The sequence below is a fragment of the Juglans microcarpa x Juglans regia genome, chromosome 3D (assembly GCF_004785595.1).
Source record: "Juglans microcarpa x Juglans regia isolate MS1-56 chromosome 3D, Jm3101_v1.0, whole genome shotgun sequence".
Classification (NCBI taxonomy): domain Eukaryota; kingdom Viridiplantae; phylum Streptophyta; class Magnoliopsida; order Fagales; family Juglandaceae; genus Juglans; species Juglans microcarpa x Juglans regia.
In genome coordinates this window covers 2,584,678-2,604,883 of record NC_054598.1, presented here as the reverse complement: position 1 = coordinate 2,604,883, position 20,206 = coordinate 2,584,678, and the positions used below count along the sequence as shown (strand labels likewise).

At 36.5% G+C, this 20,206-nt stretch overlaps 3 protein-coding genes across 3 annotated transcripts; 1 reads left to right on the top strand and 2 right to left on the bottom strand.

Annotated features, from left to right (window-relative positions):
- Window positions 1-46: 46 nt before the first annotated feature.
- On the bottom strand, window positions 47-1,239 carry LOC121255517 (costars family protein). The gene is made up of 2 exons (XM_041155881.1): window positions 1,090-1,239; window positions 47-451 (listed from the first exon to the last, which is right to left on the bottom strand). Exons 1-2 carry the CDS (start codon window positions 1,168-1,170, stop codon window positions 236-238), a joined length of 297 nt encoding a protein of 98 aa, XP_041011815.1. The 5' UTR covers window positions 1,171-1,239; the 3' UTR covers window positions 47-235.
- Window positions 1,240-3,073: 1,834 nt separating this feature from the next.
- LOC121255466 (GATA transcription factor 24-like) lies at window positions 3,074-7,132 on the top strand. Its single transcript, XM_041155812.1, has 7 exons — window positions 3,074-3,617; window positions 4,602-4,685; window positions 4,789-4,922; window positions 5,497-5,619; window positions 5,873-5,978; window positions 6,469-6,540; window positions 6,706-7,132. The coding sequence occupies exons 1-7, from the start codon at window positions 3,309-3,311 to the stop codon at window positions 6,802-6,804; spliced, it is 927 nt and encodes a 308-aa protein (XP_041011746.1). The 5' UTR covers window positions 3,074-3,308; the 3' UTR covers window positions 6,805-7,132.
- Window positions 7,133-7,370: 238 nt separating this feature from the next.
- LOC121255359 (dynamin-related protein 3A) lies at window positions 7,371-19,693 on the bottom strand. Its single transcript, XM_041155635.1, is given in 21 exon segments — window positions 7,371-8,054; window positions 8,202-8,301; window positions 8,405-8,457; window positions 9,087-9,233; window positions 9,326-9,474; window positions 9,641-9,683; window positions 10,499-10,594; window positions 10,681-10,745; window positions 10,748-10,787; window positions 11,482-11,619; window positions 11,710-11,802; window positions 11,884-11,976; window positions 13,037-13,146; window positions 13,272-13,320; window positions 14,079-14,192; window positions 14,501-14,560; window positions 14,646-14,714; window positions 14,878-14,979; window positions 15,116-15,144; window positions 15,252-15,534; window positions 19,033-19,693. Coding segments are annotated over 21 exon segments (2,478 nt in total). The 5' UTR covers window positions 19,402-19,693; the 3' UTR covers window positions 7,371-7,778.
- Window positions 19,694-20,206: the final 513 nt, after the last annotated feature.

The window sequence follows — 20,206 nt, the reverse complement described above, 5'->3', positions numbered from 1 at the left end:
TGATTTGTGCGCTTCTCGGCTTAAACTTGTGAGATAGATATCGGGATGACAAACTTGAGCTTCCATTTTCATTGTTGGGGGAGGGAAAGAAGGTCAAATTTCATGGAGAATCAAACAAGTGTAAACATCTTCTCCAAAGTAAGTTTGTCTCTTAAATTACACATCATAGAACAGCAAAACATTAAGCAATACTTCACTTCCAAACACGTCCCGGTGGGAGCAACAGCACAAATGTTCAACTCCCGACAGCTGCATCAGTTGCCACTGTGGCCGCTGCCACAGCAGCTGGCGTGGGTTTGAGTGTGATTTCTACATTGTCATGGACTCCTTGCAGCAGCAGCTCGCCATCATATGTCAAAACTTTCCGCTTCTTTGCTGCTCGGAGTGTCCCAACCAGTGCTTCGAATATGTTTGCACACCTATCATCATTGAATAGGATGCCAAATGTGACCTTCCAGACAGACACAAGCCAAATTTCTATCATTAGAAAAAACCCAGATGACATATTGAAGAACAAATGGAAATTGTAAAGCACAAGGTTAATGTCTCCACCCCTTACCCTGCATATCTTAAGGGGAAAATATATATTATATATAAAAAAAAACAGACAACTTTCTAACCCAACTTCCGACAAATGAATCCTCGAGCATATAGCAATATAAAGCGTTACACACTCCGAAATGTTGGCCATTTTTCAAACCCGCGAACCCTTAGATTTTTTCTTATCCTAGGATGGTCTGAAACTGAAATTGGCACGATCTAATTCATTTGGATATGTAAGGAAATCCAATCAGGCAATAAAATAAAAGGACCCGCAATGCAGACGCAGTCAGATCTCCCATCTATATCAGCTGTATGTTATAGATCGGCCATTTAAACGGTACGAAGAATCTGGATCCGGATCAAGATCGCATCAACTATCGGACATTCAAATACCACTCAATTCATTTATTGATCTGGGTCGAGTACCAAAGGAGCAATAGGAACTTGTAACGGTGAGAAAGATGGAGAAAAATGAGAGCAAATCTACTACTACGTGTAAAGGAAAAAGGGCAGAAACTGAGAAAGAAGCCGAGTTCTAGCGTGTACCTTGTAAGAACCATCGTCTTGGACCTTGCCAAGCCTCTTGATTTCTTCTTTGAGACGCTCAACTTCTTCTTCTACGTTCATGATTTCAGTTCTCCACAATATCTGTGGGTGTTGCGTTAAGGTAAATATAACAAACCGGGGGGATGGGAGTCATGGGACGCTGCTGGGCTTTGTTTGGATTTTCAATTACTCTCAACTCATTATTATAACTTTTTTAAATTTTAACATAAAATATAATAAATAATTTATTTTTTTAAATCTCAAAATAATAATAATATTAAAAAATAATATTCTAATAATATTTTATCATATCAACTCAACTCAACTCACTTCAATATCCAAACACACTCAACGAGAAATAACAGTAATCACTAAATCGTAATACTAATGTCAATGATTTTTTCAGGGAATATTAAAAATTAATGCACGAAGATCATAAGATACGTATTTTTACACTGAATCTAAGTTAAATTCGTACTAATAACATAATATAAACACTAAAGGGGATTTTTGTTGATGTATATATTATGATGACTATGGTGGAATTTGTGTTCACAATCCACCCACGTTGGCTTTTATTTTTGTTCATATATTTGTTCAGAGAAATGATTTAATTACAAATTGATCTCACATCAATATACTCTCAAATTGATGTGATTTAATGTGTTACATGAAATTATATAATTATTTTTATTAAGTAAATCTAACGTATTATATGAAGATATATTAGTTCGTAAATTTACTTTTATAAAAAATTTGTGATGGTAGCACTTATAGCCTGTTTAATCTATTTTTATTCGTGTATAAGAGCATTCTTATACGGTGCCCTATAACTTCTTTTTCTCTATAATTTGTGAAAAAGTTTAAGGAATGCTCTAAAAACCTCCCTCCATCCCAATCCCTATTTTAGAGAAAATGTTTAGGGAATGAACACTAGTTTCCCAAATATACGGAATCACTGTTCATCCCCTAAATCACTTTTATCAATATTTTATTCATTTTAATTAAATTAATTCTTATTTCAATCATCTATACTTTCTCTTGTACTTATATTTGTTATAGTTTTAAATAATAGTTTTAAAAATAATTTAAATAACTACTAAAATATAAAAAAATAATAATTTTAAAAATATTAAAAATAATTTAAATTATTATTTAAAATATTCACTAGAGTAATAATTCAAAATATAAGAAAAAAATATTGAGTAGTTAAATTTGTAAATGGAAGTGAGAAAAAAGTAATAAATAAAGAATAGAAAAATATTATTTTAATAAAATAGGAAAATGATGGAGAATGAGATGTAGAAGACTTTTTGAAAATGAGTAAAATTTAAGATAAAATTATAAAGAGTGTCATTTTTATCTAAAATTTAAGAAAAAATTTAAGAAACCGGATGAGAATGCTCTAATGATGATTGTAATGAAATTTTTTAGAAACTTCTATCTCACCCTTCCCTCCCGCATCCATGATAACTTTGAAAAAAAAAAAAGAGATAAATAATATTTTAACAATATTTAACGAGGAGTGATATAATCATAAAAGGTTACATAAAAATAATTTTACAAAATAACGTGTTTTCGTGTGATTTGTCAAATCTATTTTATAATAAAAAATTTTATAATCTGACAAACCATATGAAACCACATCAATTTATAGAATTATTTTTGTATAATGAGTTTGTGGCTATAGTATTTCTCTTTTTTAAATGAACTCTAGTAATTTTTGGAGATAATTTCGTGCTTTTTGAGTTAAATAATAATAGGGTTACTATCTTACTACTACTCATTTACTATTATTTTTATATTTAATTTTTAAAAAAAAAAAATTATTTTATCTAATGATTAAGGAAATGTGTATTAATAAAATTATATATTTTTTTAATTCTTTCTTAGCTATTAAAAAAGTTAAAAAAATACTTAAAAGAATATTAAAAAAATTATAATACATTTGAATAGTAAATAAATAATAATAGAATAGTAACTGAATTTTAGGTTTTATTTTAAATCCGACAATTTTGCGCTTTTGAATTGTTGTGGTTCCGAGCTGTCGACCTTCTCGAAAGCTTTATCTTCCTTGTGTTCGTGAATTCTTTGGGTTGTCTTAGGGCTCTTTGTTGTTAATCATTCCGGTGTTCGCCGTATTCTCTGAATTTAGCTTCTTTCTTTTTGCTTCAACGTGTTTTCGAATTGAATTGTCTCTGTAATGTAACGCTGCAACAATGCCGGAATCGAATCGCCAAGCTTCGATGTTCAATTCAGGAGCAATGACCAATAATATTGAGAGTCAAATTGAGGATGAAGACGAAGATGTTGCGGGCGGCGAGGAGTCCATCGACAACCCTCAGATCCGATTTGAAGATGGCGCCGTAGCTGTGACGTTTAACGGTGGCGTCCAGGAGGTCACTCCCAATACTATCTACGTTCCCAGCTCTGATTATCCTCCGGTGGCCGGTAACGGAGGCGCTGACCAGCTCACGCTTTCGTTCCAGGGTGAGGTTTACGTGTTCGATGCGGTCTCTCCGGATAAGGTTCTGGTTTTTGCTTATGGGTGGTTACTGAATTTTGTGAATTGTGCGTTGTTAATGTGTTTGATGGTATTTTGGCTGTAAGTTTAGGATCTTGACATGGGGTTTGATTGATTTGGTGAATTTTCATGCTCTTTTGTGCCATGGTGCCTTTTAGCCGTGAGAGTTTCGGTTTCTTTGTTGGAGTATGCAGTGTTATCATACTTATTCACTCGGGGAAGTCAGTGTTTTTAACTTTTTGGCTTGACTGTGATTAGTTTTTTTTAATTGTGCTACGTTTTGTAACTTTATGATGCTGTTTTCCAATTGTGTGCGCACACCCGCCATTTTAATGATATTTCCCCGTAAAAGAATACAGATTAGATCATTATAGTCTGTAGAGTTTTCAATTGGATCTTGGTTATAAGGCCATACCTTGTGCTTTCTATCTGCCCGCGGACTGCGTATTTTGTGAAGTGGTTCTTTCTTTTACTTTTTATATGACGCTGTTTTCTAATCGTGTGTACACGTGTGTAGAGTTTCCAAATGGGTCTTGGTTATAATGCCACATTTTGTGCTTTGATGCCGATCCACCAGAAAAAAGATAGTTTTCTCCATCCTCCATCCAAAAAAGAGAAGGAAAAGAATAAAGTGGTTCTTTAATGGATCTTGCGTGGTTTCAAATGAGCGGGTGTTTTTAGTGTTTAAAGCTTGTAAATATGATAAGGAAAATGTTAGTTTGCCCTCTCACTTTGCTCACTCACTTTGACCGGTATTTAATTTTTTTTACGTAATGATTAAAAAAGTGATTTTTAATGTATTTGTGTATTTTTTTATTTTTTAAAAATTTTAAATATGTTAAAAAAATATGAAAAAAAAAATGAGAAAAAAAAAAAGAAAATGCCACAATGGCCTAGCGGTCAAATGGAGCGGTGCTACTCAGACGGCAGAGCACCGCGCTCATATGAAAATACTATGTAATCTAAGCTTTTTGGATTGATTTGACAGGTGCAGGCAGTGTTGTTACTTTTGGGTGGATATGAAATCCCTTCTGGCATCCCTGCTATGGGAACAGTCCCTCTTAATCAAAGGGTACGTAAATGCGTAATTCGCTCAAGCTTTCTCAAAAATATAAAACATTCCAAAGAGTGTTGATTTGTTTTTGCTTTCCCTGTCTTGGCTACATCTTTTCCAGGGCATGAACGACTTTCCTGGGAGGTCAATTCAACCACAGAGAGCTGCTTCTTTAAGTCGATTCCGGGAGAAGAGAAAAGAGCGATGCTTTGATAAGAAAATCCGTTACAGTGTGCGGAAAGAAGTTGCACTCAGGTATTATATCCTGCCTATGTCTAAAGTACACTTTTTAGTGTAAAACAAGTTGCAAATTAAAAGCTCCTTATTATTGTTGAATTAATCCATTTTTATTATAAATGTAATGTTGGTTTTATATAAAAAAGAAAAAAAAACACATCCTTTTATCTTTGGAGAGGGGGGAGTGAGCATTGCCTAGTTGTTGGATGTTTCCCGATCACTTTGACCAAGGGATTCATATTTACATATCACAAAATTGGAGCTCAATAATCTTTTTGGTTCTTTTTTCTTTTTTGCCTTGGTTAATTAATGAACATGGAAAAATAAAAAGTGGCGAGACTTGGAATGCTAAAAAAGGCTAATGTCTATTCCTTCTGTACTAACATTTTGTTTCCAAGTGTTTACTTAAAAAAAACAACATTGGGTGTGGAAACTATCTTTTCTGTTCAACATAGAATACTAGTTGAACTGGTTTTCTTCGAGCCTTTAGTTTTTCTTTTTTCCCCACTTATATTTTTGCTGTCTTCCTCATTCTACCATAAGTTCTTTTCCTTCTGGTCACCTTCTCGTCTTTCATCTATGACTATGTCAGGATGCAGCGTAAGAAGGGTCAGTTTACATCATCCAAGGCCATATCTGATGAAGCAGGATCAGATTCTTCAGTTTATGGTGCAACACAGGGTCCTGGACAAGATGATAGCATGCAGGAGACTTCGTGAGTGTTAATCTTTTTCCCTAATGTATAAGTAAAACTTCTTGCTTATTCGGACCATAAAACAAGTCTTCCTATGACCTGCCTATTGCCCTTTCCATTTAAGGTTCTACAATAAATGCTCCCTGAATTTCTGATGCGTCTCAGAAGAGGAGAATGATAGCTGCAAGTTTGAACTTTACATCATTTTAATTTACAAAGAAAATGCTATAGAAACTCTTCTCTTGTAAAACCTTTGATGCGATGCTCTATGCAGATGTACACATTGTGGAATCAGTTCAAAGTCCACTCCAATGATGCGTAGAGGGCCAACTGGTCCAAGGACTTTGTGTAATGCATGCGGGCTCAAGTGGGCCAACAAGGTTTGTGCAATTACAAAAAAGTATACTGATTGATTTTCTTCTCTTTTTCATTGGAAATATGCATATTTAAAAAACCATGTATATTGAGTGCATTGAGTCACTACAGGCTGCACGGTTCTCAACCTTCACTGTTTATTGTAGTATTTATCAAGTTCAATTACATTTACCGTCTATACCCTTCACTTCCACTTTCTCCTTGATTTGATCCTTTCTCTTGGCTTCTGTAATGAACATTGTTAGAATGGATGAGGTTGTAGGATCATAGTTTTTGTTATCTGTTCCTTTGTATCACGTGCTTGAATTGGCTCCCCTGACCATCCAGAAGGATAAGAGAAAAATGTGTTCTTTGTTTCTACATCCATACTCTTCCCAATACTTTTAATGAGCACGAAAACATGCATCTTTAAACTCATAACCATGCTTCTTTTCCCACACAAAGCTAATTCATGGTATGTTCAGTGATCTCATTATAATAGCTTGAGTTTTGCAGGGAGTTTTACGAGATCTTTCCAAGGTTTCAACTATGGGTATCCAGGATCCTTCTTTGAAGGCAACTGAACAGGTAAGAGTTACAGCCCTTGTGAAGAACATTCTGCTTTCTTCGAACCCTTCTTCCACTAGGCAATTTCTGGTTCTTGGCCACATGTATGTGTAAAATATATGTGTGCGGGTGTGTAGTGATTCTCTATCCTTTATCATCACCTCTTTCCACGGGTGTTTATCACAGGGTGATGGTGACGCTAGTGAGTCAGATGCTGTAACTCCGGTTGCAGAGATTGTCTCCACTGCTAATGGCGATAACTCAGCTGTAACTGCAGAAAGATGAGTGACTACTTGCTAATCTTGCAGTGCCACTCCAGTTATTATAGCAGGGGAAAAAAAGTTTGACCGATCTAGATTCAACTGTAGTAAGTTTCAACTTGCTTTGACCGACTGCACATATAACGCGGTGTATTTAGCTTTCTCGAAGAAGTACTTCTTATATGTGTCTTGAGTGTAGTAATGTCCGGGCCATAATGAAACCCACCTCTATTTTTCTTTTCTTTTTCGTTTCACGTGTATTAGTATATCCTCTTTGAAAAAAATAACACTATTTTTGTGCGTTTCTTCATTTTTGCAGCAATAATATTGGCATTATTTATTTCTTCTTCAAATTAGACTTCGAATTCTGAGATTTCCCGTGGTTGATTGGGATTGGAGCAACCCAATTTTTTTGGTTGGTGGATGATGAGGGTTTAGACAAAAACATAACTTGCTACCATATACCCACAACCTTTTCAAATCGTATTGTGCGAGTTTCTTGAGCAAAGCAAAGGAGCCGAGCCGACTGGAATCGATAAGGGTACAGTATTATCCTCCTACCTGGTAGCTGAGCATGGTACTAATACAAGGTACTCCAAAGATGATTTGATTATACAATTGACTCAAAACCCATCACAATTCAACATATCTCAAACCAAAAAGCTTGCAAAGAAAAAAAAAATGTACATGTTCAATGGCTGCAGCTGGTGACTAGAGCAGGACTATCTGCTCCACGTTATTCTTTTTTATCCCTCGTAAACAATGCAATTATCACCTATATTATAATTGAGTAACAAAATAGAAATAAATAAAGAACAGAGCAATACCAGTATCTGGCCTGCACAAGTCAAGTTAGAAGAAAATGCTGACCCCCCCGATGAGCCCACCCTGGCAGGTCGAATTCCAACCATCTCCAAAGTTGGACAGGGCAATCAAATGAATAATAAAAGCCTTGATAGCATTAACAAATACTTGGACTAATGCGCTCAGTCAAATTCGTTACAGATCCACCGTCGGATAGAGACCTGGCATGTGCATGCGTCCACTTCCATTAGAATCTGTGTTGGCATAAATTGGTGGGTGAAGCTCCCCTGAGTGAGATGACTTCCGGGACTTCGGGTTTTTAGGAGAAGCTGAGTACGAATCAGTGGAACTGCTTGTAGAATACAGTGACGATGACGGCATTCCATGGATCTTTGGCAACCCTGTCGGATCAGCTCCCAAATTGTAACCCTTCTCAACTGTCTCAGCTTCCAAAGGCAATTCATCCAATGTCTACACGTGAAAGAACAAGTCTCAATGAAGTCCACAAATCTCCCAATTTTCACTAGTCTTATAAAATTTTAAATGCAGTAAAAGCGAATTTGCAGACCCTAATTTCACTAGACCCTCTGATGTGGGTTACCAATCAGGAACAATTACCCGGAAAGCCTGTTGAAGAACTCGGAGTGTTTCTCGAGTGCGCTTTCTCTTCATTGCTACATCCTCTGGCTCCTGCAACATCTCTTCAAACAGGTTCTCTCTGATTTGATCATAAAATGCACGGAACACAACCATCAGCACAGACAAACAAGTGAATAGACTGCAAGTAAAAGGATTATATATGACTATGCTACTCTACTTACCTGTAAAGCTTTTTGATGAAAACATTGTGCAGCTCGCGTTTTGTATGGTTTACCTGGATATGTAGCAATAACAGCCTAAATAATAATATGAACAAAATTGCCTAATGAGGAATCTTTCACCACACAAATAATGATAAGAGAGCAAGGCCATGTACAATTTTTATTGATTGTTGGAATCCTGCCATCATTTGATGCTGTCATAAGATATTTAGTGCTGAGCAAAATAAAAGATGGTCAACATTGTTTTCACATGCCTATAAGCAGTGGCGGATTCGGGAGCCTAACAAGTATTTTTCATAATTAATAGTGCTATACAAGAAAAAAGGTATCATAAACATACTTCCGGATATAAAAAAAGGTACCACTATATTTACCAGTTTGTAAATATAGGGCACACGTCTATATCAATTAAAAATCACAAACTATGGATAATGAGATTTGGGTTAGATTTTGAATTATAGCAGAAATCTGAACAATTTTTTTAGATATGTTCATATTAAATTTTTGGGTAGTGTGATGGTTTTTTTTTGGAGGGGGTGGAGGATGGGGAGATCTGCAAGTATGAAAAGAATTTCATGTAAGCTGCGTAAGGTCACTCGTAACCCAACAATCCATCCCAACAAATGCACATTGGCAAAAAAATAAAACTCTACATTATATGACGGGAAGAGGATGAGAATACCAGGAAGTGCATAATTGCTTTAGGTACAAAGTCCTCAACGTTCTTCCGAACAATATCATAATATGATCTTAACAGCAATTTTGTGGCTACAATTACAATAGCCTCCTCGTCTGACTGATTTTCTGTGGGCCTCAGCACACTTGGTGGCTTAAAGAATATCAAAAAGTATATATTAGAAAATATTAACATGGGGGAAAATATTGGAAAGCCACAACAGATACTAGACAGATAAAGTATACCTCTCTCAACTGGATTATAGAGAAGGCTTGCTCCAAGTTGTGAACAGGTTCACTAAACGACTTGTTCATCAAGCTTTCTTTAGCGGAAGTACGGTTATCACTTCCACCAAAAATTGATGAAATTCCCCAACTTGAACCACTTGTATTTCCTATCAATTATCAATCCTTCCAACTTTTATAAAATCTTGAAATCCTAGTACTAACAACTTTCATGCAATTCGCATCATTGAGGATAAAAGAAACGAACATAGAAAGTCCAAAACATATCATCAGAGAAAAAACAACTATGGATAAAATATCAAACTAACTCATTACCAGACAATGGGACTTTTTCAACATCAGCTACAGGCCTAACACCCTGCAGTCATCCAACAGAAATCAAAAAAACAAATCAGACAAACTGAATAGTTTTGTTCATAAAATATTGATTTGTTACTTTAAGCCTCTAATAACAAGTATGGGTAAAAGTTTTGTATACTGGTTTATCTTATGTTGCAGTGGGAGAAAAGGGGGGGGACAGCTTCTTTATAAGACAACTTTAGTATAGGGGGGTGAGTACGTAGGATGAATACAAGAGAAAGCATCTGACTAACAAACAGACAAATTGAGATAATTTTTTTTTTTTTTTTATAAGTAAGAAGCAATTGTACAAATTGAGATAAACTTTTTATCACAAAATAAAGTTATTAAGGGGATGTTAGAATAAAATTTTTTAATATTATTTTTGTTTTGAAATTTGAAAATGGGTGTTTTTTTTTTTTTTTTTTTTTTTTGTGTTTTGTTTGGAAGTTTGGAAAATTTGTATGTAATGATTAGGTAATAATTAGATGAAAAAATTGAAGATTTGAAATTAAAAAGTATTTGTGTTTGGATGATGTTTGGGAAGGAAATTTTATGAGATGAGATGAGATTGTTTATGTTCCCAAATAAGCCCTAATTCTAAGTAAGGAATAGGAATACGTGAAGCCCAACTACACAAAACGCATATAAGAGTAAAACACCTAATTAAGAGCTAGAAGAGATACTTAGAAAAGCCATAACTATTCTAAGCTGACATCTAGACATAAAGAGTCAGTTAGCACCAAGGATCTAAGTTCATCCTTTGTCTTCTCACAATGTTCAAAATTCCAGGCATTTCATTCCTTCCAAATTGAAGAAATATACTCTCCATACCTGATCAGACACAACACCATTGGCTTGCCTAGCAAGAATGGCTCGAGACTTCACACTTCTTTCAGATGTTGGCACCTTATCAGGCTCTACACCATCCTTTCAAAACAAAAAAAGGGGGAAAAAAAGGAGAAATGAGTGATAATACTGATTGCAGAACATACATAAGCACAGCAGATGTCTACCTTTTGCCTGGAAAGAGGAAGAGAAACCTTAGGAAGTTGTTGCTTTGCAATCTCTACCGATTTGCTCCCCCAATAAAATTTGGGTGGGAAGTGTTTATGTAGTCCATCTGCAAATTCAATTACATTACAAAATCCTAAGCATTCATAAACATCATAACTAAATTTAATGTAATTGGCCTGTCTGGCTCAACAAATCCATAGTGTCGATACATCATGAAAGATCCTGGGGAAGCATGGTAATAGATTGACAGAAAGCAATATGAATAACTTTATTGTAGAAATCGTGACGATAACATGAGCGAGAGAAGTAGGCAAAAGGACTTTTAACTTTTGACTGTTGACCTCACAAGCATTAGATTCCTTGTCCATCCAAGACCAGATTAGTTACCATGTTAATATCAAAAACAGATTAGTTACCATGTCAAAAGAAAAGGGGGAAAACTAAGGCAATGACTCACACTCAAGATAGCCAAATGCCGAAATATATGGATCTTATGCCACTACCAATAGCGTTTTATGTCACATTATTTAGATAGGGCATATTCATACATGTTTTGCAGGTGCTTATAAGCACAGGTAAACATTAACTAGTATATACGGATAAGTTCATTTCTGTTGACTGACACGAGAAATCCAAGTCATGGTGTGGAAAAATTGAAAATCATTAGCTGTTATCTGTTTCTAGTGGAAAAAATTTAATTAGAAGGCCCCATAATGAGAAGGAAAGTAAAAAAAGTATCATTTACATAATTTATGCATTATTAGTCTAGAGCATAAATTTGTATCTTGAATTCAATATACCTCCATCTCAATGATGTGCCCAATCATTGTTTCTGAGGGTTTAAGGCCTTCTCGCAGAAAGTTGCCAATAACTTCATCCACACGCTTTCTCAAAACAGGAAATCTCTGCAGCTCGTTCACTAGACAACGGTGGCTAATCTGAGAAGAGAACTGTGTTAATTTGAGATCAAGATTTATAAGTGCTTCAGTTGTGAGACCACCAGATATAGGACATGAGAAATCTCCCACCTTTATTAATTCATCATATATGAACCTGGCACACTGAAGGCTTGGATCCAATAAACGTGCTATTTGCCTTCGAACAAGAACCTCAAATGGCACCTAATACACAGAAAAAGTAAGAAATTATTTAATAGCATGATATTAAATAAGTTTTTTCTTTAAAAAAAAAGTAAGACCTACTTCCGGAGCAAACAATGCGGATCTGGTGCCAGTTGAATTCTGAATGGCAGTCCGAATGTCATCATCAGTTAGGTCCTCACATGGATCCACCACCTGCAAGAGAGATCAAATTGCACCAGAGACAGTTGGCATCAGATAAAAATCCAGCACTCTTTCCAAGGTACCAAAATGGAATTAATTACATCACCCATGGGAGCCTGCTAGCTCACTCATGAAAAATAACTTTATTCAACAAGTATAGTGATTGCCTCACACTACAATCATTCAATGAAAATAAAATTCATTTTACAGGGTGAACACAAAACCAAATATAACAATGGAGGAAATTCTATATTTGGTGGCAGATTTGTAAACTCTGGTTGTAGGGTGCATGAGAGGGAAGTTTCTTGTGACAAGCATGCCAAAGGTCACCCATTCTAGTACTACCCTCGCCCAAGCATGCTTGCTGCAAAGTTATGATGGGGTCAGATGCATTAGTATTGGTATGATGCATCCAAGTAGGGAAGCCACCTCTGGTTGCCCCCTCCTACCCTGTTTGCTTATGGGGAAAAAAACATACCAAAGGTCATTTTTCCAGCTATGGTATACAATTTTTTTTTGTCAGTAGTTATGGTATACAATTACATGCGGGTAAGGAATTTTTGAGGTTTCATAATGAGTAGACAATCAGAAGAGATATGAATGCAAGAAGAGAGTGAGAGATTTACTAATTGTAGGATTATCCAGAGATCAGCTACACTATAAATAGTCGCATTGGGTGGCGTATAGACAGTCAGAAGTAACTTTGTAAGAGAGATAATTGACTGATAATTGGTTTAAGAATATGTTCGGTGAAAGAAATGCATGTATGTGTATATATATCTGGATAATAGTTGTCCTTGGTTAAGTGTTTGCTCGCAATGTGATCTCATTTTAGTGAACAGAAATTTTACTTGCTTCAAAAGAAAATAGAGCAAAAATGCAACTCTAACAACCATTTACAGTTTTTCACATAGAATGGTATGTTGGTGGTACAGATTACCTAATGATTATAGCAAAAGAACAATAATTGGAAGAAGTACCATGCAATCACACCCCCAAACCTATATGCATTGGGGTGGGCAGGTGGTGGGGGAAGGGTCACAGGGAAGTAACTGCAGCTATCGAAACACACCTCTAAACTCTTGACAAAGATCGACTGAAATATATAATGAATTCTTGCTCCGCCAGACAACTCAGATGTTGACATTTCTTCATTTTTCCCCTCCACCATTGAAGAAAATGCTGTTCATGAGAATTAAAAAATGACAAAATCAATGAACCAAACAGGATATAGACATGGCTCAGAACATTAGTTTGATGGCACTATTGAGAGCTAAAGACGACAAAAACTACACAGACATATTTACCTTCAGAGTACTTTGAAAGAATGTTAAGAAGAAGAGCTCCCTGGCCAGCCTATTGGATTGACGAAGTGAGTTAGTATATGGGAAATAGTCAAATAACATAAAAGCAGGATGCCAGAAGAGCAAAAACATAGAACTGTAGCAACTTGCAAAACATGAGTAACCAAAAAAAAGCTTCCAACTAAGTGGATAAAGAGCAGATTACGAAATCAAGCCATGACATCTGGAAATTATTCAATCAATCCATTACCTAGAATTGCAGAGAGGAAACTAGATCGTAGGAAGGGCAAAATGCAAGAATAGCTCCCTGAACAGCTTATTGTGTGTGAAGGGGTATAAAATGTAGCGATCAGTAAAAATATTTTTAAAAAAATCCACTAGTGAACAGGTTGGAGTAAGTATAAGCAAAGCACTAAAAGGTAGCCAACAGAAGATTTCAAGTAAGTTAAAATTAAATAACAATTTACGAACATCAAGCAGTGACAAAATTTGCTCTTGTACATGTCTCGTGTACTTGGGCTATGCCTATTTCATCAATAAAATTCTTGTTTACGTAAAAAAAAAAAAAACAGAGACAAATTGAACAAACAAAAAATGGTTTCAAACTCCAATATTCCATACCATACACAACACTGGATCATTCCATACCATATACAACGTTGGATCACACTTAGCATGAAATGCAAAATTTACATTCCACTGTTATGCCTATGGCAAAACCTATAACCTCAGGACAAGCAATATAGATACAATCGGTTGAAAAATTAAGTCAACCAAAGTTGCATGCACTCTCGACATAACAAAACATGCCTTTGATTCCGTGATTTCTCCATAGCTTGCGTGCTCCTTGGCAATGGAAACCAATGCAGAGCTTATGCGTGACTTCAGCCCTGGAAGCACTGCCTTAATGTGCTGTACAAGAATCTGCAAATGAATATACACAACGAATCTCATGTTAATAGGGGATTTATGAATTAAAACCATAAGTTAGCATTCATGGCAAAAAAATACCATGAAGTTTCCAGAATAACATTAACTTAGAAGGGGCAAAATAATTGTCCAACTGTGTCATATGGAAAGGGGGCCAAGAGAGGGGAAGAGGGGTGTGCGCACATGCATGTGCACTTGAGCTGCAGTAGATGATGATAAAAGAAATCTACTTTGGAATAGTTAAATTATATTCTATGATATTCTATAGCATGTTTAGTGAATTGTGTTTTGCAAAATCCTACCTGGTTCAACTTCTTTGCCAACTGAGGAACGCCGCATCGATCAGCTAGACCATTATATACCTAATAAGAAGAAGAAAATTAAGTCTACTATTTTTTAATGGAATTTATATGAAGCACTGAATAATATGGGATGACATGGACATACTGGACGACTGCGGAAGAACTTTTCCTCGGCAACAATAGCATCTTTGATACTTCGGTTGAGCATAATATCCTGTTCAAAGCATTAAATTGAACATAGAATTAGGACCTTATCCTACTAGCAAACTAGCCTTGCATGCTACGTTGTCCATCCCGGTCTTGGCCCACAAGGAAAAGCTAATTTAAAGGATTATATTAAGACACATTTGTACATCTCCCAAAAGCTACATAATTACCTCTTGACTACGATTTATAACTCCCACGTATCCAAGTCGGAGGGGAATCACTTTTCCAAGCAATAAATTACGGGCATCAGTACCTCTATCCATAATATCCAACTAAAGTCATATAGATAAACACCAAACCTCATCAGAAAATGATCACGGTTTGCCAATGTTTGAAAGAAAAAAAATCAATAGCAGAGAAAGTAGGACTTCTTTTTACAATTGAAAGTCAAGTTAAGAAATAATATACCTTTGTGATTATACCTATGGTTCTATGACCTGCCATTAGAAAATTAAAACTTACAAGTCAAGTAAATACATGTAAAATAACAAAACGAAGACAACGGCATGCCAAAGAAGATATTTTTTCTCACTCCAGAACTCACCATCAGGATCAGCATTTCCTGCAATCTGAAGCGCATCTGAATTTGCTAAATCTGAATTTGCTGGTGTAACAGCCAGAATTAGACAACTTGGTGTCCTAATGTATGACATGATCATTGTCCTAATTCGTGCTTCAATATCAGAGGGCTGGTCACCAACAGGAACCTTTGTTATACCAGGTAGATCTACAAGTGTGATATCAAGAACATTTGGTGAAAAGATCTTCAGACGAATCTGCTTGTCTGAGACACCTTTGTTAGCTCCTGCTTCCCTCTCCGTCTCAGCCTATAGTAAATTGGGGTTATTTAATAAGAAAATAAAATGCAATAAAAGAGAAAATTGGTGCTCAAAAACCACTACAATGTTCATTCACGAAGAAATTTCACACAACTTGAGTACCATAAGATTTTAGCTACTCATCAAACCGAGAAAAAACAATGCAAAACTCCAACAGTCACAAGATAACTTTGCTTAGTGCAATGAAGAGAGGGAGCAATAGGTGATTTTTAAAGCATTGACACAACGAAGAAAACCGTGCCTCATATCCTCAATTAACTAAAAATTCTTTACATATATGGAGAAACAACATTGAGATGCTGAAAATTGACGGTGTTGAGTGTAGGGAAGAGCAGGTAATCCACAATCATGTAGTTGATTTCTTTGAGCAGCTACTAACCGAGCAGGCGGGATGGCAACCTACCCTTGACGATCTTGCTTTTGACTCCATTGGGCCGAATGATGTATCTCGGCTGGAGAGGGTCTTTGAGGAGGCGGAAGTTTACGATGTAGTGAGGAAAATGGTTAAAGATAAGGCACCGGGGCATGATGATTTCTCTATGGGCTTCTTTCAAACTTGTTGGGAAGTGTTAAAAGAAGATCTTATGAGGGTGTTTTAAGAGCTATTCTCGGTTGGAAAATTTGAGAGAAGCCTTAACACCACTTTTCTTGCATTAATACCAAAGAAGGTGGGGGCTACGGAAGTTAAGGAGTTTCGGCCCATAAGCTTAGTGAATGGGGTATACAAGATAATATTCAAAGTGCTTGCGAACCGTCTAAGTGAGGTTTAAGGGAAGATCATTACAAAACCCCAAAATGCTTTTTGTAAAAGGGAGACAGATCCTAGATGCGGTTCTTATTGCCAATGAATGTCTGGATAGTAGGCTGGCACAACATGAATCATTTACAAGCTAGATATGGAGAAGGCGTATGATCACATTAACTGAGATTTTCTTCTCTACCTTCTTGGGAGGTGTGGTTTTGGGGAGAGGTGGCAGTCGTGGATTCGGTAGTGCATATCAATGGTGAAATTCTCAGTGTTGATAAATGGCAGCCTAGCTGGTTTTTTTCATAACACACGAGGCCTAAGACAAGGAGATACGTTGTCGCCATTGCTGTTTGTTACTATGATGGATTAGCAGGATGACCTTGGCATTGGTTAATAGTGGTTTCGTGAATGGCTTTTCGATCGGAACCCCGGAGAGAGGAATCATTAACATGTCTCATTTGTTGTTTGCAGATGATACACTTATCTTTTGTAAGGCTGATCAAAATTAGATTCGAGCACTGAAGGCCCTGCTCCTTTGTTCTGAAGCAGCATCAGGGTTGAAAGTGAACTTTGACAAATCAAAGATGGTGCCAATTGGAGGTGTTCTCAATTTACGATAGCTGGCCAACACGCTGGGGTGTAAGATAGCCTCACTTCCTATGACTTACCTGGGCCTTCCGTTGGGGGCTCCTTGGAGAGCGTCCTCTTTATGGGACATAGTGATTGAGCAAGTAGAGCAAAGACTGGCAGGATGGAAAATGATGTATTTGTCGAAAGGTGGTAGGATTACTTTGATTAAAAGTACTTTATCTAACCTACCAACTTATTTTTTATCCTTGTTCTCTATACCTACAAGTGTGGCGTTTCGAATTGAGAAACTCCAACGTGATTTCTTATGGAGTGGAGGAGTTCGAGTTTCACCTAGTCAAGTGGGAGACGGTATGCCGCCCCATTTCTAATGGTGGGTTAGGCATTAGAAATATGAGGATCTTTAACCGAGTGCTACTTGGCAAATGGCTGTGGAGATATCATAAGGAACTAGAAGCCCTATGAAAGTTGGTGATTGAGAGAAAATATGGAGGTTTATGGGGGGAAGTAAGAAGGGCGTATGGAGTGGGGTTGTGGAAATACATTAGAAGAGGATGGGAGGTCTTGAGTCGACACACTAGACTTCATTTGGGTGGGCTCCAGGATTAAATTATGGAGAGATATTTGGTGTGGTACTAGTACTCTACAAGAGATATTTCCTTCACTTTTCCATATTGCTAGTGCTAAAAATGCATCAGTGGTCATGAAGATATCCAGGGGGGCAAATCCGTTGGAACATTATCTTTAGTAGGGCGGCACAAGATTGGGAAATGAGCAACTTGGTAGATTTTTACAGCCTTTTGTACTCCATAAAACCGAGCAATCAACAGGAAGATATATTGTGGTTGATACCCACTGACAAATGGGTATTCTCGGTTCGCTCTTTTTATAAGGCTCTCACACAAGAGCCCAAAATTCAGTTTCCGTGAAGAAGGCTTTGGAGACATAAGGCGCCCCCTAAAGCTGCTTTTTTTGTATGGATAATCACGTTGGGAAAGATTCTCACAACCAACAACCAGAAGAAACGAAGGGTAATCATTGTAGATTGGTGTTGCATGTGTAGAGAATGTGGTGAGTCTGTAAACCATCTACTACTACATTGTGAAACAACTAGGGTATTATGGAATGAGGTGTTCAGTAGATTAGAATTAGCTTGGGTTATGCTGGAGTCAGTGCTAGCGGACAAATCTAAGAGGCATGCAACAGATTAAAGCTATTTGGAAGATGATCCCTATATACATTATGTGGTGTTTGTGGCAGGAGCGCAATGACCGGATGTTTGAAGACAATGAGAGATCGCTGGAAGAGCTTAAAGATTTATTTTTTAGAACACTATGTAGTTGGGCCATTGTTGTTGACTTCAATGGCATGGACCTATTTCTTGTCTATAATGTGCCTACTTAGCTTAGGGCTTGCCTTTGTTTTTTCTTTTAGAGTTCTGTACATGGCTTTGCCTATTCATTGATCAATAAAATTTGTTTACTTCAAAAAAAAAAAAAAAAAATGTATGCTCTTGCTAGAATCTTTAAATGCAATACAATTGCCACCGCACTTATAAGGCAAGTGAGACAGTTCCAATGCAGATTAATTAAACCATTTCATAGCAGTCAAATATTCTTACATCAGTAAACTGTGGCATTGTCACAGCTCATACACTAAGCGATAACATAATCAAAATCACATTTCCTTAAAACTTTTCCTAGCAACCAAACACATTTTAACTACCAATCTGAAAATCCAACCTCTCTTATACTCACTCTCCCGCACTTACTCAAAAAACAATAAGATTCTAAGAACCATAACCCCACAACTAAAACCCCATGTCCAAACGGATGATCAAAATCATCACAGTTAAGCCTCATTTATTTTCACAACTCATTTCATCTCATCTAATCACTACAATTTTTCCAAATTACCACACAAAATAAAATAAACAATTCAACTTTTTCAAATATCAAAATACAAATAATATTAAAAAAAAAATTTCTAACAATTTTTTCTTTAACTTTTAATTTTAATCTCAACTCATCTCATCTCCTCTACAAAAACAAACGAAACCTTAATCATATTCTCTTGCACTTCCTTAACAATAAAAAAAGCAACCTCCAGTGAAACAAATATTCGAAACAGCAAAAGAGTACAAAAGGTACCAGAATTTCTCTCCGAATCTCTGAAAAATCGTAGAACCGTTTCCCCGTCAAGTGGAGGAACTCCCCGTACTCCTCCTCCGTCCCATCCGGTTTCCTCTTAGTCTGCAACAACTGCAGCACTAGCGGCCTCCGAGTACAGATATCCGATCCCCTGGGCAGGAAATCGCGACCGACAAGGGCCTCGAGCACGCTGGACTTGCCGCTGCTCTGGCTGCCCACCACGGCGACCTGTGGAAGCTCGATGGTCGACTGGCTGCCGAGCTGCGCGAAGATGTCCTGCAGCTTGTTTACTATGGGGATCACCGAGTGGCCCAGCGGCGCCGCCGATGACGCAGGAGGAGATTGTGCGGAGACTGTCTCGTCCGCCATGAAACTATTGAACTGGACTGGATAGGATTGGATCGTGGTGTTGGATTCGGAACCCTAGGGCTTTGGAATTTAGAGAGAGAGAGAGAGAGAGAAGACAAGTAATGAAGGACAAGTAAGGTTAGAGAGAGGTAGAGAAAGATCGTGAAGGTGTGTATGTATGATTGGGGATTCCGAGCTTTTTTGGTGTGGGGGCTCCCATGGAGCGATGGATTGGTGCGGAGTGTTAAACTAGGCTCCTTCGTGCTGAGAATGACGGTGATTTCCCCCCTTTTTCTCTTCTTTCTTTTTTATTTTCAAATTATTATATACCTTTTATATAAATGTTTATAGATTTGGTCGGGCGAAGACGATGGTTATTTTCTCCGACCTTGCTAATTTATTGGGTAATTGATATAATTTAATTTATAAAATCTAATTTAGCGTTTTTGTAGGATGAGTTTTATCTCAATTGATATCAGAGCCAATCTTGATATCTAATTGTTGTAAATTGCTTCTTCTTTATTGAACTTATTTTATTTTCTGACAACTCTCACCCAGAATTTCTATTTTGATTGGTCCAGGATCATCTTTCTTAAATTTTATAAATTAAATTATATCGCGTGTAATGATATATGATATAAAAAAGATTAAATAAAATTGCTTTAATTTGGCTTCATTTATTTTCGTAACTTTTTTCAATACATTTCATCTCATCTCATTTAATTATTATATTTTTTTTAAATTTCTATAAAGAATAAAATAAATTTTTTAAATTTTTTAAATTTTAAAATAAAAATAATATAAAAAATATATTTTATAATAATAT

Bases quoted from the DNA above. Each gene is read 5' to 3' on its own strand.
- LOC121255517 (XM_041155881.1), bottom strand. From the start codon at position 1,170: ATGAACGTAGAAGAAGAAGTTGAGCGTCTCAAAGAAGAAATCAAGAGG. The intron at 452-1,089 runs GTACACGCTAGA...TCTGTCTGGAAG, and splicing joins AAGACGATGGTTCTTACAAG to GTCACATTTGGCATCCTATT.
- LOC121255466 (XM_041155812.1), top strand. From the start codon at position 3,309: ATGCCGGAATCGAATCGCCAAGCTTCGATGTTCAATTCAGGAGCAATG. The intron at 3,618-4,601 runs GTTCTGGTTTTT...TTGATTTGACAG, and splicing joins ATGCGGTCTCTCCGGATAAG to GTGCAGGCAGTGTTGTTACT. The intron at 4,923-5,496 runs GTATTATATCCT...TGACTATGTCAG, and splicing joins CGGAAAGAAGTTGCACTCAG to GATGCAGCGTAAGAAGGGTC.